This window comes from Sander vitreus, chromosome 18 (genome assembly GCF_031162955.1).
Source record: "Sander vitreus isolate 19-12246 chromosome 18, sanVit1, whole genome shotgun sequence".
NCBI lineage: Eukaryota > Metazoa > Chordata > Actinopteri > Perciformes > Percidae > Sander > Sander vitreus.
In genome coordinates, this window is record NC_135872.1 from 20,810,811 (window position 1) to 20,833,310 (window position 22,500).

Here is a 22,500-nt window from a genome sequence, read left to right on the forward strand (position 1 = left end):
TCATTTCATTGTTCAACTTCTTTTCCACGTAATGATAAGACAAAAAAACACAGGGCAAAGCAGTTATTTCGCATGTGATTGATAGCTTAGTCAAGGTACCGTTATGCTAGGTGTTTTCTTCTCTCCTGTTCATCGGCTTATTGAACTCGAGTTTCTTGTGTCCTCAAATTAAAGTTATCTGATCATTCTGTTTTTCTTCACTCTCCCTTAAGCTGACACTTCCATCAGGCGCTGTCGCTATCCCCTTGCTTTCAGAGAAATGCTCGTGGAAAATATAGACTTTCACTTTAAAGCCAGGCAGTATGCCTTTTGAGCTATATTAATGCAGTATTTATAGCTCAGATGATCATGATGCTTTTTATAGATAGAAATGCATTTTCATCAGAGATGTGCATCTGTTGCACATAGGCGGAATTTGTTACGTGACAGATATTGTTTACCATTTTCTTAATGGGATTTAAAATTAGCTTGTATTGCAGCCGGTTGGAACTAGTATAAATCAGTGCTGTCTACAGGAGGCTGTAGAAGGAGAGTAACAGAACACTGACTACGTTTACATATTCTGGTTTTTGCCCTTATTCCGGAAAGGACGATATTCCGACTAAGCTGTTTACATGACTAATGAAAGTGAATATTCCACTAATATTCCCCTTTACATGTAGCCGTGCAAAAGTTTACCTGCGGTGGCGGACTTTTTGGACCGTGCGAACACAGCGTCCCTCTTTCATTCCTTCAACCAGCTTCTTGAAAAGGTTGGCGTAGCGATGTCTGCGCAGATCCAAAAACCTGTTGATATCCAAGTCTTTGATGATGTTTAAAAGTAGCTGTGTTTCTCCTTATCGGGTCTGCAGCCTTGCAAACTGTTGGCTGGTTGAGACGCATATTCCGAATGCCCTGTATACACATCCAAAGAATGCCTCTAAAACCTGAATAATACCAGAATAACCCACACGTCTTAATCGGAAAATGCTATATTCGGAAAAAGGCCTTATTCAGAATATCCAACCGGAATATGCCGTTTACATGACCTGTATCAAATTCGAGGTAAGACAGCATTTAGTGTTACTCTCAGAGCTGCACAATAAGTAAGTGCCGGTTTCCCGACCCTCCCTGACAGTAAGCTTTTGCTCCACAGGTTACTAAAGGTGTAGCTGAAAATCCAGACAGGATAACACACAGTTTAGTAGGTTAGAAGCTAAGAGCCAAGGGCTGCTTGCCTGCTTTCTTTCTTTCTTTCTACAGATCTGTCTTTCTATCACTATCATTTTCTTTCCTCTTTGAAAGGAACTCTTTGATAGGCTAAGGGTGAAAAAACACTACAAGTTAGTTGGGGTTTAAGCCATCCTACACAAATCTTTATCTGAAAGTCCCACCTCTCTCTGTGTTCTTCTTGCAGGACTCCAAAATTTGGCTAGGATAGCGCGCTTGCACTTAATTCAGTCCTTCCAGAAAAATCCGGAGTTTTTTTGTGATTGTTGCGGGCAAAACTCCTTGATTATGCGGCACGTTTTCTTAAAAAATGCGATGGAATATGCGGGATATTTGTGCAATTTTATGCGATGAAATTGCGGGGAAAAAAACTGTGGTTTCATCATGGCTTCATCGCGGGGTTTGCAGCTTTTCGATGACGTTCACATCGCGTAATTATGTCACTTCATAACGTTTCATGGCAACAGGGGAAAATGGCTGCTCTTGTGTGAAGTAAACGCAACATTTTTCAACTTCCTGCTAAGATATATGGGACTTTTTTTGCAGAAATCTGCAATTTATGCGACGAAAGTGCGGCTTATTTGAAAAAATGCGGGCCCCGCATAAATATGCGGACTTTGGCTGATTATGCTTTGAATTATGCGATCGCATAATCGCGTTTTTCTGGAGGGACTATTTATTACTGCAGCAAATCTCTGACAAATCATGTAGTGTTTTCTCACCACAACACTAACTCATCCATGATAAAAGACATTTTTTCTTTACTACTAACCAGTATCTAACCAACTAATGTACTAACTAACTAACATCCTAATTCTTCATCGTTGCTTTTGGTTTTTGTTTTCTGTCCATCCTTATTAACAACCTTTTTTGTTCACTATTCTTTTGATTTCCTTTCTTCCCCTTTTTCTGGAAAGCAATCAGGCATTGGACACGCTATGGTAAACAAACTACATTGTCTGGTAGATATCATTCTTATTGTCTTTTTTTTGGGTTTGCCGTGTGTCCCCTCCCCCTCTCTTCTTTTATTCGTTCTCTTTGAGTTCCATCCTAGACACTCTTATCAAAAAATGAGGAGATGGGTTTGTATTACCAGGCAATTCTTTCTTCGCTTCTTCTCAATTTCCTCCCTGACCTGCCAACAACCTCCTTCTATACCCCACAATCCCCCATCCTGTTTTTTTTTTTCACTTTGGCTTTTACTTTTTTCTCTTTGTTTCTTCCACATTACTGCAGATTTACAACAAGTACAAATTTAATTATTTGCCTTTATCAAGGCAACTTACTCACGCAAAAAAAGTCCCCATTTTTTGTGAGGACTGTCGTCCAGAACTGACAGAAGCTTGCCACAATCCCAAAGATGGTGACCTCGACACCGAGCCCTAAAGGAGACCAAAAATGGCAACCCTTAACCTTCATTGCGGGAGCTCTGACAGTTGTTTCTAACTCACTATGGCGCATGGCATGCCCACACCTCATTGACCTCTCACTTCCCAAACTCATATATAACCTCAACCCTAACCTCACCCAAAATAACCACTAACACTCTAATTCACTCACCTTCCACCTATCACTGTATCACTCACCCTGCCCCTCCCTGTGTGTGTATGTGTGTGTGTGTATTCTTGTAGCATGCTGGTCAAAGTGGTGTTTGTGTGTTTGTGGCTAACCTTGATCTCCCTTACCCCCGGGTCCATATGCATAACATTTCTAAGAATAAGCATACTGATCTAGGATTCTCGGTCTGGTCCAGTGAATTTAAAAATACAGCTTTGCAGTAGTGGAAGAAGTATTTAAATCCTTTACTTAAGTAAAAGTACTAATACAACACTGTAAAAATACTATGCTACAAGTAAAAGTCGTGCATAGAAATGTTACTTAAGTAAAAGTATGTAAGTATCATCAGGAAAATGTACTTAAAGTATTAAATGTAAAAGTAAAAGTAAATTGTCACGTTTTAGGAATGGGAAACGATGCAAACAGAATCAGCTAATCATGTCAGCTGAACTTGTAGGTCTATATAATGTTGGCTAGTTTAATTTATAATAAAACATCTTATTTTATAAACTTGTTTGTGTTTTGTGTGCAAAAATCTTAATTTGCAAAGTAACTAGTAACTAAAGCTGTCAGATGAATGTAGTGGAGTAAAAAGGACAATATTTTCCTCTGAAAAGTAGAAAGTGGCAAGAAATGACTCAAGTAAAGTACAAGTACCTCAAATGTGTACTTAAGTACAGTACTTGAGTAAATGCTTACATAGTACTTAGTGATAGACACCTGAGCTAAACCTGATCAGAGATCAGCATCAGCTATTCTGAGAGTGTCTTTGAATATGGGCTCTGTTCTGGACTGTGCATGAGCCTCTGCACCTGTGTGGCCTGCTCCAGCTTTGTATGGCACCATTGATCCACTTACTCCCTTACATGTCTAATTAAATGTGGTTAAGTTGCCTTCTAACGGTGATGATCTTGGTTTGCACATTGATGTGGTGTGAAAAGCCTCCCTTTGTTTTGCATGAGCGTGGATATATAGATGTATAGGTCTGCAAGAGAGGGGTGAATGTGAGACTGATGGCGTGAGAATGAATGTGAGTGTAGGCGTGCGTGCGTACGTCTGTGTGTGTGTGTGTGTGTGTGCGTGCGCGTGTGTGGGCATACGTGTGTACAGTATATGTGTGTGTCTGCAGTTACTAGATAAATCCCGAAACCTAAGACAAGTGCAATCAATTTGTCCTTGGTTTGAACATTGTACTAACCCTCCCCCAACCTGAAGTTTCAAAACCAAACCTACGATCCATTCTCTTACCCCCATCAAAGATAAAGAAAATATGCCTCTGCCATATTTTCTTTACCTGTCCTGTGAATCCTATGGCAAAAAAAAATCCATTAACAAAATCCAAACGCTGTCCGGTCCAAAAAAACCAATCGCTTCAAGGTACCAAAGGATTCTGTAAAGCAACCTACAGTACAGTGTGGGACCTAAAGAAAAGCTCAAATAGCTCATTTCCAGTGCAGACCAAGGAAGGAGGTGTGTTTTATACACGGCACTGGTTCGAATCCCAGAGTGTAATGGCTCGGCTTTGGCTATGTGTTACCCCTCAACAGGTGACAATCTCCGTTGATGGGATCCTCACCACCACTGGCTACACCCAGGAAGACTACACCATGCTGGGCTCCGATGATTTCTTCTACGTGGGTGGGAGCCCCAGCACTGCCGACCTGCCCGGATCTCCAGTTAGCAACAATTTCATGGGCTGCCTCAAAGAGGTAGGAGAAACTCAAATGAACACATGCATGACCTGTATGTGTGTTGTTCAATCACATTTGTATTTGATTTTTCAATGTTTCAGGATGATGTTGTCATGCATATATGTGAAGCCACATGCACAGGTTTTTTCTAGTGTTCACTTTGCCAGTGCAGCTGTTTTAGTATACAGTCTGGACAAACATAATAATCAGCATACTTTCCCTTAAAGAAAAGGAAAGGAGAATTAAATAAAATTGCATTATCAATTAAAGCTGCTGAGTTGGCAGAGGAAGTACCCGACTTTCAATATCCCCTCGCTTAATCTAATTCATAACACTTACTGCAGTTTGTGTGTGAGAAAATATCCCAAAAATTGCTTCTGTCGCATGTAATTTGCAGCATCGTCTTGAGTGTGCTGCTAAAACGCCTCCCAATGGGCAGCAATCTGAAAGAAATATTTGCCTGTGATGAAATAGCAAAAGGCGTTGTTGTTTCGGGCCATTTATAATGTAGTTGCTGGCTCTTTGAGCTTGTGAGTAGAGCCAAAAATATATATTAAATGCCCTGTTATTTACATTTTGCTCCCCATTACTTATTCTGCAGCAAGTAATGATAATAAAGGGAGGACTTGTGGCTCTTCAGAGCTGTAAAAAAAAGTCTACGTCTCAGATAAAGCATTATGTTTTAACTTGGCACTGGGTGCAAGTTGGTGTCCTTATGTAGAAGCTGCAGTATGGAACAGTGCTTTTATTTGTAAACTAAACATATTCTCATAATGTGTGAGTTTATCTTGCTTTTTAAAAAGTATTTTGGGAGAATGGCATTGGTAGTGTATATGGGTTCATTATACATGGGGTCCCTACATTGTGTTTTTTGAGTTTTTTTTCAGTTCTGTTATAGTGTTAAAAGGAAAGCGGTGACATTACTGGACTAATGTGCCTTAGATGATTGGAATGCTGCCAGAAGATAAAAGACAGATCATATGAAATGGGGAAATCCAACACCGTGTACCATAATTGATCTTCCATGTGTTTATCCTGTGAAGGAACCGGTGGAAGTGTCTAGCTTTGATCAGATATCAACCAAAGAAATGCCTGCTATTTCATTTATCAATGCTTGCACCAGATACCTTACATTAGTATAAAGTAAACTGGAGCTGTACTTTCAACACCTCCTTCTAACCACCACCTGATCATTTTGGATGCACACAACAATCCACAACATTCTTAATAAACTGGAGTGTACCTACTCCAGGAAGCATGCTGGCCAATCAGAGCAGACAGGGCTTTTTGGGGAGGAGGGGTTAAAGAGACAGGCGCTCCTATAGAGCGTCTCATACAGAGAGTGAATACAAGTGCAGCAGCACTTGATCACTTAGCACAGAAAAAAGACTTTATAGTCGGTGACTGTGATTTCTAAAATATTTAAATTAGCAAAGTCATTCGAGTAATTTCCACCTTTTTAACATTAAACCTCTTGCCTAACAATTATTATTTTGATCAAAATAATATTGTACTGTATACTGTGATGATTTTATCCCGGATAAGCACATAATTTGAATTTGTATTGATCAAGTTGAATAATTGCTTTGGAAAAATGTAATCTGAATAGCATTATTTAAAATGACTATTAATTTGTAACATAACCAGTAAACATGAAACTAAATGCAATATTTTGAAATTTAATTCAGTTGCTTTAAAAACTCAACTCTCTGTACTTCTACCTTCAGTTCTCACAATTCAAATTCATCCGGTCATTGAGGAAGAGCAATCGAGTGCACAGAACTCCGGTACATGTGTGTTTTAATAGTTTGTGTATTGGATTAAATGCAAAGTGGGAGAATCCCAACGTTCAGTTAGCATCTGTAGCAACCAGAATTCAGCCAGCACAAACCCCAGCGCCGGAGGTTACAGCAGGCTGGTGGCTAGTGGCAGAGCTGGGACTAACCTGTGTGACGCCAGGGACACGCAGCCCGAGAAGCCCAGTCAGGTCACAAAGCGATGCTGCTCCTCTCCACTCTACAGAACATCTCTCTCTCTCTCGCTCTCTTGCGCTCGCTCTCTCGCGCTCTCTCTCTCTCTCTCTCTCTCGCGCTCTCTCTCTCTCTCTCTCGCTCTCTCTCTCTCTGTGTGTGTTTGGTAGTCATCCAACAACACCTCCCACCACCTCCAGCCAGGCCAGTCCTGTGTGTGTGTGTGTGTGTGTGTGTGTGTGTCTCTGTCTGTCCGTCTGTGCCTGATCGCCTGTCCTGCTCTAGTCACAGCTGAGAAGTCACGACAGCCAAAATCACCATAAACCTGTTTTCTTTTGAAATTAGTTTTTTTTTGCTTTGTAAAGTATCCGGCTGTGCTGTGGCGTTCCTGTGTTTGATTACCTACCTGGCAGCCGGTGTGAACAGGCAGATTGGTAACGTGCGCCGAAATGAAAATGGCTCCGCTTCATGGTGCTTCGTCGGCCAGTTTGCTGCTGGGGTTACAGCAGAAATGGAAGCAACAGACACTTTGCTGATCCGGGCGGTCCGGGATCAACAAACGTTCTGCTGCTGCCGGTACAAAGGTTAGACCCAGCGCATAGTGAGGCGGGGGGACTGCAGGGTGCGCTAGCTAGCTAATTCTTGTCTCCTTTGTGGTCTTATGTACACAGACCGGAGTTCTGTTTAATCTGCACTTGATTGCTCTTCCTCAACAGCCGAATGTGTGTGTGTCTGTAAACTGAAATTGAATTGTGAGAACTGAATGTGAAAGTATATAGAGAGTTGAAATGTTCAGTGAGGATCAAATACAGTTTCTGAGCACCTAAACTCAATTTCATATTACATTCAGGTTCAAGTTTGTTGGAATCCATTTCCCCACTAATACATTCGATTTCAAATGATGCTATTCAGTTTTTAAATACAATTATTCAAGTTGCTGCTCATACTTCTCTACCCTCTCGTCCTTTGCTCTTCCATCACAACCTTCTCAATTTTGACAAGAGCCAGTAAGTCTTGTGATGTCCTGCCAAGCTCAGTCGAGCACCTTCCAACATGCCTTTCATTTAGCCAACTTAGCTTCTTTCAGACCACACTCTTTTACCCTTCATCTTGTTTTTAGTACCCTGTCTCACTCACTCACTCACTCACTCACTCACACACACACACACACACACACACACACACGCAACCACGTTTGGGCTAAGAGAAAGTCACCTTGTCTGCATTGTTTTATGTTTCGACTGAGTGGCTCAGGCTGCTGTTCCCCCAGTCATTACCACATCGGCTAATGCATTTTTGGTCCACCCTCAAACTGCTCTGACACTTTCTATTTCTCACAGACACAAATACATTGCATACATGTCTAGCTACTGACCGAGCCGTGCCTGTAGTGTTACCTAAGGCTCCATGAATAAATACATAACACATCCTAAGCTGTGAATAAACTCCGATGTACCAGTGATCATTAACATCCTTGCTGTGTTTTGTCTTCGGACAACTGGCTCAGTTGGTTTTCAGTCTGTCGTTCCCAGCGCCAAAATGATACACACCTTGTTATGGTATTGTATTTCAAGCCATTTGTTTTATTTATGTTTGTTCTTTTGCAACGTGGGAGGATTTGTGATTCCCAGATCTTGGCAGCCATGGGATTTTTGAAGCTTTTTCCTGAAGCTAGTAGTTGCATTAATATTTAGAGTAGTAATTAATTATTAATCTGTGAACAGCGAATTATAAAAACTGTACAAATACTGTATATGTTAGGCCTAATTGTTTGCATTTGACTCCCCCACTGGTGGTTTAGTCCATTACCAAGTAGTAGGATGAAGAAAGTTGTTGGGGTGCCTTGCTTTTCTGTATGTTGATGCACATGGTGATGCAGTAAATTCCCACACAAGAGCTAAATAAAATAATCCTGCCTGTGTCTGCTCACCCATCTGTCACTGTGGGCGACACACCGAATGTGACTATAAGGAGAATAGATTACATCTAATGTACCGTACAGCTTTTGTCCACACATCCGTTAGCTATGTTATCTGGCCTGTAAATCGTATGATGCTGGCTTGGGTTGTTGCACCTACATCCACAGTTTCTGGTTTCCTGATGAATGTAAGTCCAATATTCACTCTTCTTTTGGCTCTGTTTTTGGTCCCCACCAACTTCTCATATTAGTATTTAGCTGTTTTTAGCTGCTAAATGTTCCAGTATGTTCATCAGGTAGTTGCTTACGTTTGCTAAAACTTTTTGTCTGAAAATAGTTGCCCAGACAGCTGGAAATAAGGTTGATGAGAGCTGTGAGACTGAACCAACACTATTTGCACACAAGAAAAACAAAACAATGAGCTGAATGCTGCTGCATTGCTCAGGGGAACGTAAGAGTTCATGTTATTTGACTCAATGCTCATATAAAATATTGGCTTGGTGCAGCTTTAAGGAGGCAAATGCATTAATGTAAAGAACTTTCATCATTGGTCGTGGTGAAGAGGCAGCATGTGTTTCCATTATTATCCGAACAAGTGTGACTCAGCATGAGTTGGCCCTTGAGAGAGCGTTTGGTGGACGGAATCATGGCGGTGATTCACCATGTGGTTAGGTAGTGGAAGTATTGTGCGATCCTCAACTGTTCATATATTACATTGCTCTATTAAGCAGGCCCGATGCCAGCTGCTACCCAGGACTATACAAACTGCTTACGAAGGGCTGTGTGATCTCCCCCACATACTTCTATTCATTCACAATAACTCTATGGTCGTTGTATGAAGCCCAACTTGAAGTGTGTTTCTAAACGCTGTATAGTGTGTATTTTAATCTATTCTTTCACCTACATGCACTCTCTATGCATCATCCCTTTGTCTCTCTGCCTCTCTCTTGCTCTCCTTCACCATCTTATCCCTTCCTGCCCCCTCCACCTCTTCCTTTGGATTCAACATCCCTAGATAATGAGGAATAGATTCAGTCGTGTTTGGTCCATTGCTCAGATCAGAGTGTGTCAGTATTTCTCTCTGACTCTGTGTGTGTGTGTGTGTGTGTGTGTGTGTGTGTGTGTAACGTCTGGCTAGAGCGCTTCAAATGTTACGGGATAGGAATGTTGCTGTATATTGGTCTCTGTTCGCTATGAGATTTAAAGAAGTGCATCACTTAGAGCTGATGAATAAGCTGATGGAGGCATGTGTTGCTTCAGCGCGCAAATGCCTTCCTTTTCTCTTCTGTCTGACAACAAAAGAGATGCCGTGTGCTGCCATCCCAAGCCCTCTCTTGTTCAGTCTCCACTGCACTCATCTGCCCCCGTAGGCTACATGGGATGTCATCCATACACAACACACACACAGGTCCCGCCTACGTGCGTGTTTTGCCATGTGGGCTGCAGCGTGTCACGTGACCGAGGGCCAGTGGGCAGCCGCCCCGGCTTCTTCTCCGGTCAACCTCATGTTTGGAGTGCCTTCTGCAACCCCAGCCCCCTCTCACGCCATCCATCCCCTCCATTTGGTGTCACAGAGCACCCATGGGGGCACTGGAGCTGTGCTGTGGCAACTTGTGTTAGACTGTGGGGGCGGCTGGGGCATGAGAGAGGAGGAGCTGGAGGTGGAGGGAACAGGAAGGAGATAAGTAACAAGCAGAGAAGTTGTAGAAGGTGTAAGTATTGGGGAAAAAAGGGGGAGTGACAGAATGTAGGAGAGGACAGGTACAGGTGAGGTGAATGTCAGCGGCTGGGAGACAGAAACAGAAAAATACCGATATGGACGGAGATCAAGAGACTGATGAGTAAGTGAGAAGAAGAGGAGAGAGGTCAAGAGACCAACATTTGGCATTTCAGAGGAACATTGTCGTCATCAGTTTTGTGTTAGTCACCACAGTACGTTCAGGCAATGCTTGTGTCCCCTCCCCCCAATACAAATGCAAATATCACCCTGTCCTAATAATTATTTTGCTCTTTTTTTAAAATGTCCCCTTAGAGGGCCAAACAGTGATGGAAGGGTACAAACCTCAGACTTTATTAGAATGCATTCACCCTCACCACCATATAGGATAGGTTAGGTTAGGTTCTGGGTAACTCAAAATTAAAATATATAATATTACAAAACTTATTCTGGAGTCAGTGGCCCTGGGAGCACAATTACACATATGATAACTGATAGCAGATGAGAGGAATGAGATTAGACCTTTTTCTTTGGAAAGTCATACTCTTTTGAAAGAGTGCGGCTAATAACAGATAATATCTCATAATCTTCCCTTTTTTGAGGCCTTTATTGGATCTGTTTTGTAACCTTTACTGAACACAGATGAAATTGATGTAATTGCAGCAAAAAACAAGTTCACATCTCCTTGCTTCAGACTGAATGTCAACCTCACATCAGTCAGTCACACTGTGCAGTATTCTACTTCCTATGATCTCACACTATCTTTCTACAGAAAATGAAACCCATACTGTTCTAAGGCTAATCTCCTCATCATGCAATGGTGACCTAATCATATTTGTACTTTTACTGCATTTACCAGAAAAATCAAAGGTGTCCCTGTAACAATGCTGGCTTGCTTTCATGGAGTAACATTTTTGTTTTCCTGCGATGCCAAAAGTGCCTGTTGAAGAAAAACATCAGTCTGAAAATTGAAACGTATTTTTGTCAGCTTATTTTCTTCCTTTTTTAGAAAAAAATTTTAAAAAAATAGTTTGACATTCCGTGGAAATATGCTTCCTTTCTGAGAGTTAGCTCACATGTCTGTGCACTAAAGATGAAGCTTCACAGCCAGGAGACAGTTAGCTTAGCTTAGCACAAAGACTGGAAACGGGGGGGAACCGCTAGCTTGGCCAAAGGTGAACAATATCTGCCTACAAGCACCTATAAACTCTAATGATGATGATGATGATGATGATGATAATAATAATAATAATAATAATAATAATAATAATAAAAACATCTATTTATAGAGCACTTTTCAAAATCCACGTTGCAAAGAGCTTCGCAGAACAATGAAATAGACAAGTCAAAAAAACACAACAAATTAAAACCTGTATGGTGTAGGTAAGAATAGGAAAAACATTTGAAAGGATAAAAGGGTCTAAAAATAAATATAAGGCTCATTGATGAAAGTATGTTTTAAGAAGGGACTTAAAGGAGACCGCTGACTCAGCTGACCTGATCTCCTCGGACATGTTATATGTAGGTTTTTATTAATCCGTATCAGAATGTAAATGTGACAATTTGTTGTGTCATGCTACACGCACCCCCTAGTTGTACGGCATAGTTCAGCATTGTGCAAACAGCTGTAGTGTGTTATGAATGTCCGACCGCAAACACTTCTGTCAGTCAAGATAAAAGCATGCTGAGATTTGCTGAAGGCCCACAGTATATCACCCAGGACCAACATGAGATTAAGATGTTGGTGTAAACCCTTACACTGGCTCAACTGCTTTGGATTTAGTATGCCAACAACGGTACAAGAGGGTTGATGCCGATGAGCTTATGAACTCGAAGATTAGCTCTCTAGCGCTGAGCCAGTGAAGGTCCCGGTCGCTGGGCGTAGCGCGGAGGAGGGGCAACAAATGGTAGCAGATAAGCCTGCATGTACAGAATATGTATGATTTTAAGACGGGGGGGGTCAGTGGTTTGAGAGTGGCCTTGGAAAATGAGTTTTTAGAATAGATGTATCTCGTAGTAGTAGTACTATAGTTTTAAATTAAAGCACCTGCTGAGAAGCACTGAATCTACAGTAAGAGTGCAACAGTTACTCTTATCTTTGGCAGCAGTGCATGTGGTGCCATGTTCGACTGTTCCATTTTAGTCTGAGACAGATGAGTGAGACAGATTTATTGAGAATAAAAAGGTCTGTATGTATAGTTAATTAAGTCCAAGTCTCTTACCCGTCACTCCCTGCAATGAAGCAAACTCTCGCTCCAGGTCGAACCCTACAATTAGACACTACATGCTACATGTATGTATGCTGTTTTGAAGGGGCAGTTGTAGAGGCAGATTATGTTATGTTGAGCAGTGTGGCAGCAGCAGCATTTATGATTTGCAGGGAGGGTTGGAGCAAGTTCATGTGACAGATTGAATGGACCGCCTCACTGTCTGTGTGTGTTTTAAAGGCTACTGTATGTGTCGCAATGAATAGTACGTAATGTGGCACAGCTGAAGCTACCTGCCTGAGCAAGTTTTGCAGCATTCCCTCTATTTTGTCACATTAAAGGGCCATTTCACCCAAGTCACGAAAATGCACTTGCCCCTATAGCGATATCTAGTGATACTGAGTGTTTTAGTTTTATTTGCCAAGATGTAAAATATCCACTGCTGCTGCAAACCCATAAGGTAAATGGATTTTTATTTCTTGTGCTTTTGTTCTTGTGTTTTGTAAAATTACATATGAAAAAAGGAAATAGGTCTTCATTTTTCCTTAAACATTATCCTGGTTACTCCAAAGACTTTTGCTGTAGACCACTTCAGCACAATATACTGTAGATCCCAGTTAAAGTAGTTAACATTTTTATCTAGAAAGACATGTTGCTGATATGAATTTGAAACGTGATTGTGTTGATACTTTGAGCAGCACAAACTAAATTCCATCACCTCCATTATATTGGGTTGTAAACAAAAGTCTCAGCGGCGAACATTTTAAAACCTCGCCACATAAATCCAGAACTATCCGCATGCCTACATACCGTGGCAAAAGGCAACATTGGAAAGATGTTTATTTTGTGATTTGGGTGAACTAACCCTTTTTTACTGGGTTTAATACTGTCACAGCCCAGACATTGTAATATGGTAGTCAGCCATATTGATTCCCAGTAATTATTACTGAGTCTTCTATCTCTTGTGTCATCAGTTCTGTCACTCATCCAGTTTTCTCATCAATATTTACCCACAATTGCTACATTGATCTGCACTTAGTAAATACTTTATGTATTTTTGTGTGTGTGTGTGTGTGTGTGTGTGTGTGTGAATAGAGATCTCCTTCATGAGCACCTTGTTGTATGTGTATCTTCACTCTACTTCAGTGAAATGACCCCGCTTCTTCATTAACACCGGGGCTAAATCATGAGCTGACAGCAGCTGTGGCCGGGGCCAAGAGGACATGAGCACCGATCTGAAGTAGATTAGGGAGGTGTGTGTGTGTGTGTGTGTGTGTGTGCGTGCGTGCTTCCAGCTGCCCTTGCCTCACCCTTATCAGGGCCCAATCAATACACCATCCTGGAGCAGAGATGGAGGATCTCGGCTTTATGGAGTTGTTACAGTCCCCTGTGCATGCATTATGAATGGGCCCCATAAGGCTGTTGATCGGCCGAAGGATAGCGTAGCAAAGCACGGCCATAACAAAGGAGAAGATGAGGTACACATAGCCGCAGCAGTCAGTTCCCCTTTTATGGCATTATTTTGATTACCTTATTGATCAGCCTGCAGCAGAACAGACAAAATCATAATCCCAAAATAGATGGGGGGACACACAGATAAGTTAAGTACATCCCAGAATAACATTACAGTGTTTGGGAGAGTTTGTAAAGACTTTTCACTGTTAAGAAAACTGATAGAAAGTTTTTTATGAGTCGAGGAGACAAACTGTGTTTTTTAAAGTATAAGAACAGCCTGTTGCCTGTGGCTCTGATGGAAACCTTGTGTTGTGTCACACAGAGCTAACTGTTCTTTCAATATCTAAAAAATTCTACTTAATGTCTCGAAGATAGTGCCTTTGAACTTTGGCAAGTTTGAGCGATTTACATCTAAGAAGTAGACAGTGACCATCACACGCGTTGTTAAAGAAAAGTTGTAGATTGCAAATGAGCAACATTAAAGCATCTGTTTCTTCTTCTCTTTTTCTCTTTTAATGTAATATTCAGTTTGTTCTCTTGCCCAAGAGTAGTCTAAAAGCTTGCTGAAAGTGGAACGCAAGGTATTTGGCTTCAGAAGAAAACATGAAAACAGTTTTTCAGAGACATCAGTAATGCTGGTTAAAGCTAAAAGATTTTTGCGCTACAGGGCAGCTGCAACATTTCTGTGAAACATCATTTTCATTGGATGTTTTTGATGCTTTATAAGAAATTACATTGAATTTGACAGTTGTTTGGGTGGATTCAACTGGAATTGCTGCTGCTGTTGATTGACAATAATCAGTGAGCCACATTATGCCTACATGTTCTCTCATATTTTAGCTGATAATCACATGCAGACAAAAAGAACAAACAGAGATGATCCCTGAAGCCATGAGCCGTATTAGCATGCTTAGCATATTCAAACATGGCAGCAGCATCAGGGTGGCTTTTTCTAACTAATTTCCATTGATGGAAATGTCCTTGTCGAGCTAAAATGATTTTAAGTCGATTTAATCAATTAGTCGATCTGCTGAAAAGAAAACTTTTTTTGATCAGCGAGTAATCATTATCGTCAAAATACTTCTAATTCCAAATAATTGTTCCAGCAAAAATGCCAAACGTTCTCTAGTTCCAGCTTCTACAGTAATCTGTGAGCATATTCTGCTTATATTTGTGTTGTGTGTAATAAACTGGAAATCTTTGGGCTTATCGCTGTTTGATGTCACCTCAGGCTCAAGGAAATAAGGAATAATAATAATTATAATTATTATGTCATTTTTCACTTTTCTGACATTTTACAGATGAATTCCAGTTGATGGTGGAAGTAAACACGCTGTCAATACTCTCGCGGCACCTAATTTGCAAAGCCACTTAAAGCATTGTAATATATGTAAAGGATTTCAGACGTCTAACCTTCTGCTATCAGCTGCTCTGACAGTAAACTTAAAAAAAAAATAAAAGCCTCTGCTCTGTGAAATGAATTTTACTTTAATAAATCTCCATTAATTCCTCATGTTTCCATCACATTCTGAGTGGAATGTAGACGAGACCTAGACGTAGCGATCTGCCCACACAGGGCCGATGGGGAGCCGTCACCCTGCATATCTCTCGCTAGTTGGCTACTCTTAACAGTCACTGGCCGGAATTCCACTCCAACAATAACATGTGTTTTCTTGTTTTTATTAAATGCTGAATTTATTCTGATTACATTGCAAGTAATTACAGAGCTTGCTGATATTAATCATAAGCTAATTCCTGCCGGGTTTAATTACTAATTAATTACTGGGTCGGACAGCTGACCTGAAGGCTGTGTCATACTTCATTTCACACTAGCGCTTTGAGGCCGAATAACTTCCACGTTCACACAGCGTACCCCTCGCCTGTCGGACTATGCGACCGCTGACCATGATTAACACAAACATCTACGCTTTCACTGTCAGTGGAAGTGTGTTCCGCTCCCTTCCCCATTACTCTGCAGTAATGGTGGCGGCGCTTGAGGGAGCAGTAGGGATTTGTCCATAGATCAAATGATTAATTGATGAATCAAGAAAATAATCAACAGCGGATTTATCTTGTTTGACTGTGATTTAGTTGTGGGAAAGACTGGCGGTAGGACCTGATAAGTCTATGGCTTCTAGCTATACCTTTTTTCGAGCAGGTCTAGTGTTATGTTGAAATTATTTTTCTTTTTTTATACATTTTTAGTTTTGTTCGTTTATACATTTTATATATACAGTATGTCCTTGTTATCATTCGAAATAAAGATTTCATTCATTAAATGATTCATTCATTCATTATCAATAAAGGAAATTATCATTTCAGGGCTATTCCTATGCATCAGTTTAGTCCTCCGTTTAGTCCTAAATTGCTTACATTTACTGTATTCAAAATGTATACAATTAGTATTGTATGGTAGTAGATTAGGTGCTTGACAAAGTGTGTGGTAAGTATCTGTGTGGTCATTAACCGCATTGACAGCTACATCACTGTGTTTGTACTACACATAGCAAACACACAAACCTACACACGTGGCATTTTTGAAACCCAGGCCTTCCAGCATTTAATCTTCCAGATCTCTCCCTCTTTTTCTCTCTTTTTGCCTCCAGACATATTTTCTTTCTCACACAGTTTCCTTCTCTTCTGCTGTCCTTATTCCCACCAGCTCATCTCTCTCTCCCTCCTGGTTTTTTTTCTCCCCCCCCCTCTCGTCCGTTCTCCTCGGCACCCGGGTCACCTGTGTTGATTTACTGTCAAATCTTCCGGGATTATCGGTAATCCCACAGCAGTAAAATCTGTTTGCTGACAGCTGTGCTCCCTCTAACAGTGTTGCTGTTTCCTGCGCACACACTGCCCTTATATACCAGAAAAAGCCTGTCTTCCTTCCCCGAAAAAGAAAAAAAAGAAACATAAATTTTCTGCGTCAATGGATTCCAATTGACAATATTCTACTCTCCTTTTCTGTGGTATTTTGTTGTATTTGACTATTATGTTAGGCTGCTTTCTGCTTTTGTGGATTATGGGGTTGGAACAAGTTTGTTGTGGGTGAATAAAGTATAATATTGGCTATATTCTCACAGGGTCACAGATGCTTTTTTACCCCATCTTCATGAATACTGTTTTTGAACATCACAGAGAATGACTCACTAATAATTTAGTCATCGCTTCACGCTCAGTCGGCAGGTGTTCAATCTAACAAAAATACAGTGATGCATTTGTGTACAATCTCCTTTTCGTCTTGGATAAATTGGAGTTGAAATAGAAAATGACTGAGAAACAAATTGGGCGACGCACGCTTTAGAAGATATTAGTTTTATCGATCCAGCTGTCCTCGAAATCAACAATATGGAATATCACTAAAGTATGATGCTATGATATTACAGTTTGCATTGGAGTGCAATTCATTCATATGAAAACAAATATATTTTTCAACCATTACTGCACCGGCAAATTATCCCCTACTGAAAAAAAAAAAATACTAAATGAAAAATAAATCCCTCTAAGACACAATTCACACTGAGGTATAATCCTCATCTTTACTCTTGCACGCACGGCATGAGAAATATCCAAAACCTTTGTATTTCTTCCCCAGGTGGTGTACAAGAACAATGATATCCGGCTGGAGCTGTCCCGCCTCGCCCGCATCGTGGACCCCAAGATGAAACTCCAGGGTGATGTGGTCTTCAAGTGCGAAAACGTTGCCACCCTCGACCCCATCAACTTCGAGACGCCGGACTCGTACCTGGCCTTGCCCAAATGGAACACCAAACGTGTAGGCTCCATCTCCTTTGACTTCCGCACCTCGGAACCCAACGGGTTGATACTCTTCACCCACGGCAAGCCCCAGGACCGCCGGGACGCAAAGGGCCAGAAGAACAACAAGGTGGACTTCTTTGCGGTGGAGCTGCTGGACGGGGGGCTGTACCTGCTGCTGGACATGGGCTCCGGCACCATCAAAGTCAAGGCCACACAGGCTAAGGTCAACGACGGCGCCTGGCACCACGTGGACATCCAGAGGGACGGCCGCTCAGGTAAGCATGGAGGGGAAAGGGGATAGGGAAGGAAGGGAAAAACTGCCTCGAAGGAAGACACGTCCGAACTAGAGATGTTCCGATAAAAAAATTTTCCTTCCCAATATCAATTCCGATACCTGAACTTGTGCATGGGCGGGTACCGAGTACCGATCTGATACCAGTGTGTTAAAAATAGTTTTTTTTAGCAGCTGTAAACTACAAAAACATGAACAAATACATACAGAGAATAACCGCCATAGAACTTTCTTTTTTATCTATTCAGTCATAGTCTCGCATTGTCAGACCTTCCTTCACAGCGCTGCGGAGGAGGGTCTGGCTAGTCCACACAGCATTCTGGGATGGGAGAAAACCGTGCTCTGGTTTATTGGCATTTCTTTAAACCAATCACAATCGTCTTGGGCGGTGCTAAGCGCCAGACAGAGCAACGGCGCCTCTGCGAAATAGTCTCAGGAAGGAACTTGTTTTGGTGGAACGTGTACGTTCAAAAGTTGTTTTAGTCGTGCAACAGAAAACTCAGATTGGACAGATAGTCTAGCTAGCTGTCTGGATTTACCCTGCAGAGATCTGAGGAGCAGTTAACCATAGTCCTCAGAAATCCACCGGAGTTTAGAATTACAACACAAAGAAAGCGGAAGGTGACGGATATCCGGCCGAAAAGAGTGACATCTGACGTAGTTTCCGGCAGCACTGGAGCAATCCCGGAAGTGAAACTTGGTGGATATAGACTAAGTCCGTCATAATAACTGAAAAAGAACATCAATAAACAAATCTAAAAATTGCTGTGTAGGCTTCTGTTTTTAGAGCGGTACAGCAGAGAGCTAACGTTAGCAAACGGCCGTTTTATCCGAGGCTAAATTACTTGGTATCGGATCAATGCATAGACTCACAATGCGTTCTCACCGATACCAGAATTTTAGGCAGTATCGGAGGCTTTCTCGATACTGGTATTGATATCGGAACAACTCTAGTCAGAACTCAATTTTCATTTTGAAGTCGTAACTGAAATTTCACAGATTTTCTGCAAGCTACTTTTAGTCACAATGTTTACGATTAGTTAGAAACTTCCTTTCTGTTTAACATCACTGTCACAGGTTGTCAAACTGTGATCAGCTTGGTGTGGTGGAAAAGCACCGGGGTCTCGTTTTTCATTTCTCTCTCTTTTTCACACACAAACGCATATTTAAGAATGGCATTGATCAAGAAGCTGAACTCCTGGCTCAATTAAAAATATGTAGCCTTTGGCTATACTGTATATGAATTTATAGACAGAGCTGACAAGGCAAAAAACTAACTGCTATACAGAGGGATCAAACCAAGGGAAATAACAGTATGCTTCCTGTGCAATATATCCTAAAATACTGAGTGAAGAATAACTAGTACTTCCTGCAGTATCGCTGCTGTAACTTTGTTATAGATTATCATGCCTCTTTTCAAATTGGAAACATGCATTTTGGGAAATAAAAAGAAAATCCAGAATTGTTTCCATTATGACAGCACTTCATGTAGTCCCTAAAATGTCAAAAAATAATAAATGCCCATCCTCCATGCCTGTCACTACTCTAGCCGAAAGTGCTGTTTTGAAATGGCCAACAGTGTTAAAGAGTCACCAAACCCAAAGGTATTTAATTTATAATATGAAACGACAAAATGATAGATTTGAGAGGCAATAAATGTTTTGTATTTATAGCCATGCTGGCGGCATTACAGTCCCTTTAACCTCAGCTGTACTTTGTGTCTAGTGCTAAATGGCAAATGACAGCATGTCAATCAATCTTATCATTGTCACTGTGATTATGCTAACATGTGATGTTAGCATTTAGCCAAACGCCACTGTGCAGCCTCACATATCCTATGGCATGGCTGTAGACTCTGACTTAAAATATACATTTAAAAATTGCCATTTATTAATGTTCTAATAATTGACCTGACTTTAAAATATTTTCTTTTCTTCGGAATACAAAATAGAAATAGGAAATATGGTGGCCGGGTTGGCTCAGTGGGTAGAGCAGGCGCACATATACTAGGAGGTTTATGCCTCGATGCGGAGGTCCAGGGTTCGAATCCGACCTGTGACAATTTCCTGCATGTCTTCCCCCTCTCTCTCCTCTTTCTCACCTAGCTGTCCTGTCAAAAATTAAAGGCGGAAAAGCCCAAAAAAATAATCTTTTAAAAAAAAGAAATAGGAAACATGGAAATAATTTTCACTATCATCAACTTTGCACTAACTTGCAAGACCATTTTCCTCCAGGCAACTTTACCATTCTACAACATGAGTAATATTCAACTGGTTTTGGATGTGCTGAAATCATTTAGGTTAATGGAAATTAAAATGTAGTGGAAAAGCCCTAGAATAATTGTGACACTGTTGCGCAGCCTGTTATTTAGGGTAGTTTGAATGACTTTTTTCCCATCCGCGAAGACCCGCCCTACAGTACTCTGCCTCTGATTGGCTAGTACTCATTGCCTTCTTGACAGAATGTGGCGTAATGGGGGAAAAAAAATAACGTGCTCAGAAGATGATGGCAGGCTTAATTCTGATTAACAAGAACATTTTAAAATGGCACTTCATATTAAGACGGTTGCCGGCCTCTGCTGTAGACTCATTGTAGCTTCCACAATGGAACTGCACCAGCTGTAAGACTGCTTGTTTCAGCTTCTTCCTCACAACTCTGGAATTATATCAACTTCCTCAATATATTCATTTCAGCGATGATTTATTGCCCGGATGAAGCCATAATTCCCTCTAGATAGCTACTGACTCTGTTTCCCCTCACTTCCATCTGTATGTCCTCTGACCTCAAAACATGGCCAAATACACAGAAAGTATTAGAAGAAGATCATATTAGAGAAAAGGGTTAGAAACGTCTGTTGCCTAGAGCTGCAAAACCGAACACAGTCTCTGTATTAGGTGCGATCCTCCAGAGAACCAGGGTGTGTTAGTCGGTGCTATAACCTGTGTTATATATCAGGTTAGAGCAGCCAATTTAGCCGTGTGTCAGAGCTCGCTGCTTTGATTAATCACCGGCACAGCCCCCAGTGCGATAGCAGAGTAGAAAGTAGGATTTTCACTGGGAAAAAGAGGGATGTGACAGATATATGGATAGCAGACTGAGGGATGGTTGAGAACAGGCATAATCACACTTGTGGCTTGAGTGAAATGTTAATGAGTTGCAAGTGAATTCAATTTCTTGTCCACAAAGATCTCCAGCCAGAATCTCTCTGTCTGGCTGCAAGGTGAATGTAACACAAGGAAAATGTGACAACTTGTATTACGACGTTTGCAGAATGGCTAAATTTGAAGTTTGTGTAAAGAGCGTGCTCTTTTCGGCTCCATCTCCGTGTGGGTTAACCGAGAGGTGCAGATGGAGGTAATAATTGTAAAACAGAGTTAAGTTAAACCCTCTTTTTCTTCCTTCTTTAATGGTTTATATTTTAAAGCCCAGTCTGTAATTATGAGACCAAATTAATTGCAAGTGTACATGCCTTGCAATTAAATTTCTGGTTTATTAATGATCTTGATTTGAATTAAAGACCCACTTTTCTACTGTTTTCACTTAAAAAATCAACAAACCACATCAGCACATCTTAAACTTCTAGTTTGCATAAAGACCTGTCAATAATTTAGTTTTTTACTTTCATGAACTTTGTTGCATCAGCTGTGTCTTGATGCATTTGACAATGTGACCCCTGCATAGATAGTATGTTAATGTGGGGTTCAATGGATGTAAAACACATTTAAAATTGCCTCATGGAGTGGCCGGGTTGGTCCAGTGGTAGAGCAGGCGCACATGTAGTGAGAGGTTTATGCCTCGACACAGAGGTCCAGGGTTTGAATCCGACCTGTGACAATTTCCTGCATGTCTTCCCCTCTCTCTCTCTCTCTCTCTCCCCTTTCTCACCTAGCTGTCCTGTCATGAAAGGGCGGAAAAGCCCAAAAAAATAATCGTTAAAATTGCCTCATGGAACATAGACTATAACAACTATTTCCTGTAGGCATTTGTGCTGTTAGATCACACACAGAGACCCTGTGCCAGTGGAGTGGTTGTTTTGTTGGATGCAAACTTATTTCTTCTCTGACTGATTTTAGTTTTTCTGCCCTCTATTCTGTAACTATATGACTCAAATAGAATTCTCTCACCTGAAGAGGGTGTTTCAGAGTCTACCTAATCAGACCACATCATCACAGACACAGACGTGCTTTGCTATTTCTATTTATTTTAGTCAGCCTTTTTTTTTTTTCCAGCTTTGTTGCTCGTGTTCACCAGCACCTCCAATTTCTTAGAGCTTCTGGTTGCAAATTACCAAAAATCTATCCGCATTTTCACCTAAAAGAAAATCGACCAGAAACAATTATTATTGTTATTATCTCACTCCCCTTGCAGTCTTTTTAAAGCATATGATAGGAGTAGATTATATGACATGTTGACATGTACATTTTTGCAGTGTAGGCCAGTATTTACACAGTAATAATGAATGGATTTTTCTTCTTCCAGGCATCATCTCGGTAAACAGCCGCCGGACCCCTTTCACAGCCAGCGGGGAAAATGAGATCTTGGACCTGGAGGGGGACCTTTATCTGGGGGGTCTGCCCGACAGCCGGGCGGGCCTGGTGCTCCCTACGGAGCTTTGGACCGCTATGCTCAACTACGGCTACGTGGGCTGCGTCCGGGATCTGTTCATCGACGGGCGCAGCAAGGACATCCGGCAGATATCGCAGTCCCAAAATGCAACCGGTATCAAGTCTT

At 41.3% G+C, this 22,500-nt stretch overlaps 1 protein-coding gene across 1 annotated transcript in view; it reads left to right on the plus strand.

The window, feature by feature from the left end:
- nrxn3b (neurexin 3b) overlaps positions 1-22,500 on the plus strand; it is a 319,873-nt gene that overhangs the window by 71,754 nt on the left and 225,619 nt on the right. The window contains exons 6-8 of the mRNA XM_078274783.1: positions 4,314-4,475; positions 17,314-17,752; positions 22,249-22,500. The exon at positions 22,249-22,500 is cut by the window's right edge and continues 132 nt beyond it. Of these exons, the coding sequence (XP_078130909.1) occupies positions 4,314-4,475; positions 17,314-17,752; positions 22,249-22,500 (853 nt within the window). The remainder of the gene's footprint in view (positions 1-4,313; positions 4,476-17,313; positions 17,753-22,248) is intronic.